Source organism: Magnolia sinica, chromosome 6 (assembly GCF_029962835.1).
Source record: "Magnolia sinica isolate HGM2019 chromosome 6, MsV1, whole genome shotgun sequence".
NCBI classification, from domain to species: domain Eukaryota; kingdom Viridiplantae; phylum Streptophyta; class Magnoliopsida; order Magnoliales; family Magnoliaceae; genus Magnolia; species Magnolia sinica.
In genome coordinates, this window is record NC_080578.1 from 2,286,097 (window position 1) to 2,295,965 (window position 9,869).

At 42.1% G+C, this 9,869-nt stretch overlaps 1 protein-coding gene across 1 annotated transcript; it reads right to left on the minus strand.

Annotated features, from left to right (window-relative positions):
* Window positions 1-2,507: 2,507 nt before the first annotated feature.
* LOC131247924 (replication protein A 70 kDa DNA-binding subunit A-like) lies at window positions 2,508-9,528 on the minus strand. Its single transcript, XM_058247887.1, has 2 exons — window positions 9,070-9,528; window positions 2,508-5,266 (listed from the first exon to the last, which is right to left on the minus strand). Exons 1-2 carry the CDS (start codon window positions 9,336-9,338, stop codon window positions 2,872-2,874), a joined length of 2,664 nt encoding a protein of 887 aa, XP_058103870.1. The 5' UTR covers window positions 9,339-9,528; the 3' UTR covers window positions 2,508-2,871.
* Window positions 9,529-9,869: the final 341 nt, after the last annotated feature.

Genomic DNA, 9,869 nt, shown 5'->3' on the forward strand with positions numbered 1-9,869 from the left:
CCATGCGGATTCATCTGAATTTTAGTAGTATTGAAGTATATGCTAGTTTAGAAAAATCATACAATTGTTGGGCCGTCTGTCTATTGTCAAGTGTGGTACAACTGAACACACTGAGCTCATGAAATAAACCAATAAACGGTTTGTATAACAAGACCACAACGCTTGTATACACTGGTTTTTCAATAAGCTAAATGGGTGCGCCTGCTGGCTGAAACAATTAACGGTGGGCCAACACCTTGCGTGCTGGACATCTGACCCATGCAAAATGCCGGCCCCACCATGAACATAACCAAGTATGAGAATTAAGCAGATCCACTCACTAGGTGGACTGTCCCCATACCAACTATGGGAACACTCGAATATTGTAGCTAGAGCATACACCAAGTCAAACTAAACCTGACATTTCTCATTTTTAAGGTTCGATAAATGTCAACCAATCTGATAGTCAGGTAATCAAACAAGCATAGGTTTTAACTGCCATGTTATCGAAAAAAAAAAATCTTTTCTTTTCTTTTTACGGCCACCCAGGAAGGGGAGGCTGAGACGCACAACTAATGCCGACAGAGGGTGGTGGTTCTAAGTTGTAGCGGTTTTTTTTTTGTTTTTGGGACAATACAAAACAGGGCGCTCCTGAAGTCCAATCAAACGGTCTGGGCACATGGGCAATCGGCCACTTGATGAAAACCATATGGAGGAGACGATTCTAAAGCCCAATCAATAGCTTATAAAGTGGACTCCAGAGATTGTTATAGAAAAATAAATCCAATCAACAATGTGAACCATTCACTCAGTGATCCTACCCATCATCAACAACTTGGACAATCATGGATTGCTTATGGTTCTAGAGAATCACTTCAATCACACCTGCCCATCCCATTAACATTGCATAGCTGCCAAAAGAAGAAAATGATATGACAAGTATAGGTGGATAGGATCATCCAATTGGTAGCCAATGAAACTTGAACTGGACCAACGGATAGTCCAGATTATTCGCTTGAGCACCGCATGTTGAAATTATCAATGGGCTAGCTACAGATGCAATCTTATGAGAGGTGGATTAGTGATCACAGATTCAGATTCATTGATTTATATTGGAAAAGCTAAAAGCTTTGATAATTACTATCTTCCTTCATGATGTAGCCCATCTTTTGAACATCTTTGGCCTCAAATGTTTGAAAGGACCATCCAGTGGTGAAGATCTTTGATGCAATTCTCATTAGCTGTGAATCTAATCAGATCAGTGTGATTGCAGAACCACGGCACCACTGCGTGCATGGAAACACATGTACCTTTACAGACAACAGGGCATCATAATTCCTCACGTGAGATTAACAAAAGTATTTTCTAATACTGGTCAAGTAGATTGCCAATATCTACACCAGATCCACAACAGTAGATTGGGCCCACCTTCCCTGATTAGAACTCTTCATCTGCTCTGACCAACTACCGATGGTCATGGTGCAAACATCGCAATTGCGTGATGATCCAGGTGAGCCACCATGTCAAATTGATGATAAATAACACAAGGCATACAAGTTTTTGAGTACCCATTTGCAGGAATTAATGGGCTGCTCAGGACCATCAGATTCATGCAACTTCTACACTGGACCATCCACATTGAGACACCCATGATGAATGGTACTAATCAGCAAAACTGGGCCTCACAGAGGTGGACCCACGAGTTACATACCTATTGTTCTTTATATGATCATGAGTCCAGAGGCAACAAATAAATAAAGAGGTCGCAAAACGGTTGATAACCATTAGGGCTCACGGAAAAGTTTTTTCAGTTAAGAGGCACCGCAATGGATGATATAAAGAAAAGAAAAAAATCAGCAAGCGTACTGTACTGTTCAGTTCCCAATTGTATCAGTGGGGCTCATGGTTCAATATTCCAAACCTTTGGGTGTCTAACCTTTGGCCATGCACCAAAAATCCACAGGCTAGGAGAAACTAGTTTATAAAATCAGGCATTTTCCTTCATTGAATGTGTGGGCAAAAAGCAACAAAGATGTGAACACAACTCCCGGTGCAAGATAGTGAGTTAACAACACTTTGGCCAAAAAAAAAGGGAAAGGGAAAAAAGATGGTGAGTTAACAAAGCCTCCTCCCTCCAGTGCTAGAGAAATGAGAAATCCATGGGATCATCACCTGGAATGTACATGAGCATGAACAGTGAAAGACCAGGGAGGTAGAGCCAGTTCCAACACACAAACAAAGAATTTTCACACTTGATACATCCACGAAAAAAAAACACTAGTCAAACCAAAAGGATTTTGATAAATAAAAAATAAAAAATCTTGGAGCTGACCATAGAGTTCCAGACATCTCTGTGCACAGTATTCGTTGCAGTTAAAGGGTTGCATGAACTTGCTTGTCATTCACAAAAGTTCAGCAGATGATTTTTTGTCCAATGCGGTGTTGAAGTAGATCAGGGAAAGGTTTTGGAGAATTCCCAGGAGTATTTTGTAAAACAGCACATGCCCAAACATATATACACGCATATGTCTTAAGAAAACCTCAAAGATGGCCATAAGAGCTGAGAGAGTAATTTGCAGCGTAGCTACTTGGAAACCCAAATTCCCAAATACCAAAAGGAAAATATGTTACAGGCATAACAGATTGACACACCAGCAAACATACCTTCTCGCATTGCTCCATGAAAATTACCACTGTTGAAAGCAGCTATAGGTGGCTGGCAGTTGAACTTCAACCAAATTAGCGATACAAGGGCACCAGAGTTCAACTCCCGCTGTACATGGAAACCCAACAACAGAAATGCTCCCGTAATAACTGAAACCCCAGAAGACTCTTCAGCATGGATGGGCATGCACCAAGGTTGCCAAGATACTCATATTCTTAAAAGATTTATTAAAACCCTCTGCCTAACTGTTGATTAGAAATTCCATATCTACTACTGGCACTGCTTCCCCCATAGGAGGACGGGACAGAATTTGATCCTGGACAGTCTCTAGCCCAGTGCCCACTTTGATTGCATTTGAAGCATTTACCAGAAGCACTACCAACATCTGGTCCAGAATGAGGGGTCCTATCACCGAACCCTCCTCCCATCGACTGTCCCTGTCTGTTTACAATGCTTGGGCAATTCTGAGAGTTGTGGCCGGCACCACCGCAGCTGTTACATAGCAGGTACACTCCTGAATTACCCATAACCGGGCCTGTAACACCACTATATGCACTCCCATATGGTCCCACCGAATTTGCTGATGCTACCCCATATCTATCAGAACCGCCAGTGCCGAAACTGTTCCCTACAGGGTGTGCATCTTGCCTGAATCCTGCATTAGATATTCCCGATTCCAAAACTACATTTGCTGATCTCCCAAAGAAAGCACTGGGATCTTCTCCTGGAACCTTATCAATCAAACCCAGAAGATACTTGCTCTCAGAAGCAAAATTTATTTTCTCTGCTTTGACGATGGTCGATTTTACACGTTGTTCATCACTGTAGGTCTCCTCTTTCACTTTCAACTTGAACAGATACTGAGTGAAGAGAACACTCCTTACAATTTCCCCAAATCTTACATCATCTTGTTCTTCATATTTCAACAAGTACAAATCCTTTGCAGTAATGCCCATGATTTCCTCGCCACTTTCCTGGAATGCAGTTACCCATGTTAAGCCCGTGTGGTCCTGTATCTGAAGCTGAAGAAGGTACCTATAGTCACACTCAGGAAAGGACTGATCACACCTTTCACAATGCCATGTTCCATCACCATTATTATTAACCTTCTTGCTGCATTTGCGATCCCCAACCATCAATGGACAGGCTGTATAGCAGAAATTATCAACTTTTACAAATGAAACCGTCGCCTTCACAGTGATCCAGTCAGGCTTTTCAGATCTTCCAAGCCCCTCATCCTTGATTTGAGCGATGGTCTTGCGGATGTCAGTCCTCCCCATGGTCGACATTTCCCTGGAAATAGAAAGAGATGCAGCATTCCTCCCCTCCCTATCGAACCACTCCTTCAGCCTGTGTGCCTCCGGAAAATCAGGATTTATGAATAATTGGCTTGTAGAAATCGTCCCCACTGTCTTCCCATTGAAATCATTGACCCTTGCAGCTTTCACAGCTAAAACAGGAGGTACCCCAGAATCACACATATCTTGCAGCTGTTGGCCCTCCGCATTGCAAAAACTTCCCCATATAGTTAACTCAACACTTCGGCCAGACATATCCTTCAACTGAAGACTTCTTTTGAGCGTTTCAGTACCATTTTTTCTCAGTATTGTGCTTGAGGGACTAATCGATGACACGATACCAATCAGATCCACCATGGAATTAGTCTCCATGCCTTCAATGTCAGCTATGGGCCGAAAATTGAATTGCTGCCTCGGAATAGAGCTGTCCTCCTCCAAACAAGGCTGAACCGTTGATGTAGACTCCAGAAAAATTTCATATTGATTATTAAGGTGATTGAAATTCTTCTGAGCTGGTTTCAGGCTCCCCCTTGATATCAAGTACACTCTCCCAACCTCAATCTGGTCAAAAAACTGGTCAGCCACCGCATTAAAGCAGGTCACACGTATTTCTCCTCCATCAGAATCAAGAAGATCGAAAGAGAAGACCTTCCCCTCCCCTCTAGGGTTGTTGTAGCGTCTAAGTTCCCCCTTTGCTGTCACCCGGGCCTTGATTGTCCACTTACCCTGGTAGGGATTCAGAGCAGCAATGGGAATTATCCTCGCAGGAGCTTCATTCTTAACAATAGGTCCTCTATTCGTGTACATCGGAGGCGGCTGGTTATATGTGGACTGAGCAGGGTGCCCATGAGAATTAAAGGAAGGACGTGATCCTCCACCAGCTCCAGGATTTGAAAAGCTTTGATTGTTATGACTTGGGTTTTGTGGTTGAATACTGTAACTCCCAGATGATGACACCGATCCAGAAAGCTCAACACCCGGTTCTGCTTTCATGTATGCGTTAGCTCCATTGGTTGCATTACGTCCTGGTCCAGAAAATGAACCCCCATAAGATTGAGGATTTGCAACTGAGTCTGGTCTGGGGTGCAGAGGTGTTGCACTCATTACATTCTGTCCTGTGACAGTGCCAGCAGGAAGTGACCCACCATAAGATTGTGGATTTCCAGCTGCTATCCCTGATTGATCCATGGATGATGACTGTGCAGGCATGGAAGCTCTTCCCTGTGTAGGAGCACTGGAAGTAGTACCATCCCCATACTGCTTTGGTTCCCCAATAAGATCGCACTTTTCAACTATTACTTCCAAGTTGATGATAATAATGATCCTGATTGCAGTGAATGAAATCTTCATGAGAGAGAATTTTATTTTTTATTTTTAAAAAAAAAAAAAAAAAAAAAAACATCAAGATGAAATAAAGAATAGATACAATATCCATATGCTGAGTATTTTAAGAAAATGGGGAGAGTTTGGATATCTTGAGAATGAGGTTGGGCAGAATTAGCTTTGGCCCAAAAGTAACAGCCACATAGCTTTCTGCCACAACCTTAGCAGATAATGAATAACCTTCCCAATAAGAAAAATCACTTTCTGTGCCGTGCACACCTCCCACCTTTCCAGTGGCTAGTAGTTTTTTTTCTTTTTCGAATTGATACAAAAGGCTGCCAATCAATCCCTTGACCTTCTGTTTAACGGATTAGTTGCTCATTTATTACTGGTCTGCAGCAGATAGCATCTAGAACTTTCTGCTACTAAAATGGGAGCTCTAATAATAATAATGCAATATGCAGATACAAGAAAGGCTAGTAATGGCTGCAATCATGATGAACCATGGATAGATATCAACTGTGGATGGCGGTCACCAGAAAAGGAAAAAAAAAAAAAAAAAACTGCTGCAATCCTAGATAGTGGGACCTCTAATAATAACAATGCAATATGCCAGAGTTTGAAAGTCATGCGAAATGAAGGGAAATGTCAAATAAGGATCACATAAATTGTGTGTTGACAGACATGCAGGGGTAAATGTTTGTCCTTCTCATTGCTTTTCTACCTCATACTAGCAGATACAGGTAGTTAACCCCATTCTTTTATTATTTGTATAAACTATGTGATTACATTGTGAATTGAACAAGTATTACGGCACTCATTGAAGGGGTGGCTAGTTTGCTTGCTGTAGTAATAGGTTGAAATTCTTTACCAGTTCATCTGAAACAACACATCCAATTTGGCTTTGATTTGGAGAAACAGAAGATCAGTCCCATGAAAATAGCCTAATAAATAAGAAACTAGTTCCTAATAGGTAACTAAATTCAAGTAGGAGTTTATTTTAGTTTACAAATTAGTTGTTTATTATTTGTCTCAATTAATAGGATATATGGTAATTTTTCCTCTAAGGTGGTTGCCAGTTGGGTTTGGATTTCTTTTGAGCAAGGTTCTTCTTGCTTTGTCATTGATCGTTTTCGAGAGCATTCGTTTTTCGTTGAGAGGAGAAGATAAAAGAACATGAAAATTGGTGAAAGCATAGACTTTTGGGGAATCATATTTTCTATCATTCTTTTGTACTTCATGTGATGCTATGGTCTTTGCCAGTGAGTTGGCATCTTTCCACAACAAATGCAGCAGTGAACCAAATTAATGAACTTTGACAGAAACCTACAAACTCAGCAGTGAACCAAACTGATGAAATTGACAGACACCTAAAAACTCAGTAGTGAACTTAACTGATGAAATTGACAGAAAAGAATGAATCACAGAATCCCACTCCTAATGAACCAGGTTCATTCAAAAGTAAGATTGATCACCATGAACCCACACCAGGCAAACCAACAAAGCAGGTAAGTTAAGTTTCAACCATTTGCCCTTATGGCCACTAGTAGAGAATATAAAGAATCAAGCTGAAAGGATAGTGTTTGACATTACAAATCACTGCCTTTTCAGCTATGAATTGAGGATGAAGGTTTGGAAAGAGTTAATGATAGGATTGATCACCATGAACCCACACCGGGCAAACCAACAAAGCAGGTAAGTTGAGATTAAACCATTTTGCCTGTATGGCCACTAGTAGAGAATAGAAAGAATCAAGCTGATAGAAGAGCGTTTGACATTACAAATCACTGCCTTTTCAGCCATGAAGATGAAGGTTTGGAAAGAGTGAATGATAGAATCTTTTAGTGATAAGTTGGAAGTTGCAGAATGAATGGAGACATCAGTTCCATAGTGCTTCCTGAACCTCACTGCCTCTATTGATTTGCATCTTGGAGAGGGATTTATGGTGGAACCAAACATGCCCAAAAGATGACGAATCAGCTGTTACCCCTCCTGAGGCCTGGTAATACGTTGGCTTTCTAGTTACTCTTTATGGTACAACTATAAGGGTGATATGGTGAAGTTTTTGGCAAACCTTGGATTTCGTAATCATCGTCAAGCATGGATTTCAATTATATACCACAACCTATCAGACCAAAAGCGGAGAAATGGTGCATTGGGGCAAACATTTGGATGGATGGTGAAGCTTTATAAAGATGGAAGTAGTGATTGTTATTGGTGACCTATCCTGAGGAACAATAGTGACAACACTTTGTTTGGATCAACATTCAAGTCAAGGTAGCTTCGAATAAATCAAGATGGCACTACATTTTACCGAGAGCAAATACCGTTGCAAATAGTTGTGTGCTTGCTTTTGTAGTAGAAATGCATCTTGCTAAAGTTTCATAATAACAACAACAACAACAACAAAAGTATATTTGCCAATGGATTCCTGGAAATTGTGATAACCACGTCAAGACTCAAGAATGACTTGGCAGAGTTTCATGATTGGGAAGTCACCCAGACACTGCAGGGAAGAAACAGAAGCAGCAATTTTGAAGCTAGAATCTCAGCTCATGTACATGATGCTTCCTCACACATACCTAGTCTCTCCCCGATATTTTAGAAAACAAGAAGGGTATTACATATTACTACATGATCAATGTACCATGACCCGAAATCTCCCAGATTCAAAGAACCTATCCATCCAATCATTTGTCATTTTCAGTTGCATGTTAATCATAATTCGTAGCTTTATTTTTTTTCCTTAACCACATATTTGCAGGCTACCAATCAATGCCAACAGATTTGCATTATACCAATGGGGAGAGTTTCCAGGCATAGTTCCACTGCCGAGCCCAACATATCAATGATCTGGATCACCCGACGAATGGGTTCCACTATACAAACTGAGTGCCAAGGATGCTATACATATCAGTCCACTGACCAGGTGAACCACCCTATGCAAAAAGAACAAACAGCTCAAAAAAAAAAAAAAAAGGCCAACATTCCAGACACACCATAAGCATGTGACCCACCTGATGAGTGGGCCATCCTGAATTTGTCATATGCTCATCCCAGATGTTCCACAAACTTGCCATATTGACCCGTACACTGCATGCAGGAAGCGGATTGCCTGCAGCACCCGCCGCCAGGGATATCCCTGGTGGCAAGAGGAGGCCCAAGTTCTGTGGGGCCCACCGTGATGTATGTGTTTTATCCACATGGTACATCCAATCTGCCAGCTCATTTTAGATCATGAAACAAATCAAAAGCTCGAGCAGACCACACTACAGGAAACACTGGGGATGGAACGCCTATCATTGAAAACTTCTTGGGGCCCATAGAAGTTTTGGATCAAGCTGATATTTGGTTTTTCCCTTCATCCAGGTCTGTGTGACTATATGAACAAGTTGGATGGCACATAATCATCATGGTGGGCCCAAGGAAGGTTTCAACAGTGGGTGTCATCATCCCCACTTTCCTGAGTTGTAGCCCACTTGAGCTTTGGATCTGCCTCATTATTTTATTTTATTTTATTGCTCATGCCCTAAAATGAGCTGGAAAAACGGATGGACGGCGTGGATAACAAATACATGAGGTGGGCCCCACAGATTGGGCCATGTCGTGCCACCAGGCAATCCGCTTCCCTGCATGCGTACAATGTTAATCCTTCTACGTGTAAGGTCTTTGACATCCATCAACAGTAAAGATTTTAATCGCGATTATATTCTACTATTTGTCAATATTGACAGAAACGAAATCAATAAAATCCATGCAACTACTGCCATCGCAAACAAGAAAAGAAAAGAATCAGAAACCTACTTGCGATTTTGGATGAGATTGCAGATGAACTCAGTCAGCTGGACGATCGAACCCTTCTGCAGCTTCCCCGATTTCACAATATGATTCATCTGCGTCGCGAGCATCGCCTGCTGCAGATGCGATCCGTCCGACAGTAGCATCCGATACCGTTCGGCAGTGTTGTGGGTGGTGTTCACCAATCTGATGTCGAAAACCTGAAGAACGGGCTTCAAATCCGCATCTCCCTTGCTGACCATAGCTATGGCGCCTTTCGTCAGATTAACCGCCATTTTCGCAGCGGAACGGAGAACAAGATCAGCGGTCGAGGAATAAGAAACCCTAGAAATCCAGAACAGAACAAATCGCGATCGTGTGGAATGCGAACGAAATCGATTCGGATTTCGAAAGAGTTCGGAGAGAGAGATGGAGGGAAGAACCCTAGAAAAAGGAACCGCCAGGTTTTGAGAGGGAAACCGACCCTTTTTAGCGCTTGAGAATTTGGAGTGCCGCTATTTTGATGAGAATAAAAAGGGGCAGGGAAGAGCGAGGAATTTCGGAAATACCCCTGATTGCTTAGATTTTAGGGAGAATCAATCACCTGCAGCCGGCTGTATGCTAACTTGGCATGCAGCACATGACCATGTTACGTTTGTAGGAAAATCTGTCCGTTTAAATAGTGGGACCCTTGATGAAGGTCGCCTGGCTTTTTAATCAGGTCATTCCACTCATCAGGAATGCAGGCTAACCCTTTGGTGGTAGGGAGCGGATTAGATGTTACCCGGTAGCACCTTAGGGCGTGTTTGGATTCACGGTTTGGAGTG

Bases quoted from the DNA above. Each gene is read 5' to 3' on its own strand.
- LOC131247924 (XM_058247887.1), bottom strand. From the start codon at position 9,338: ATGGCGGTTAATCTGACGAAAGGCGCCATAGCTATGGTCAGCAAGGGA. The intron at 5,267-9,069 runs GTAGGTTTCTGA...CACTGCAATCAG, and splicing joins AATCTCATCCAAAATCGCAA to GATCATTATTATCATCAACT.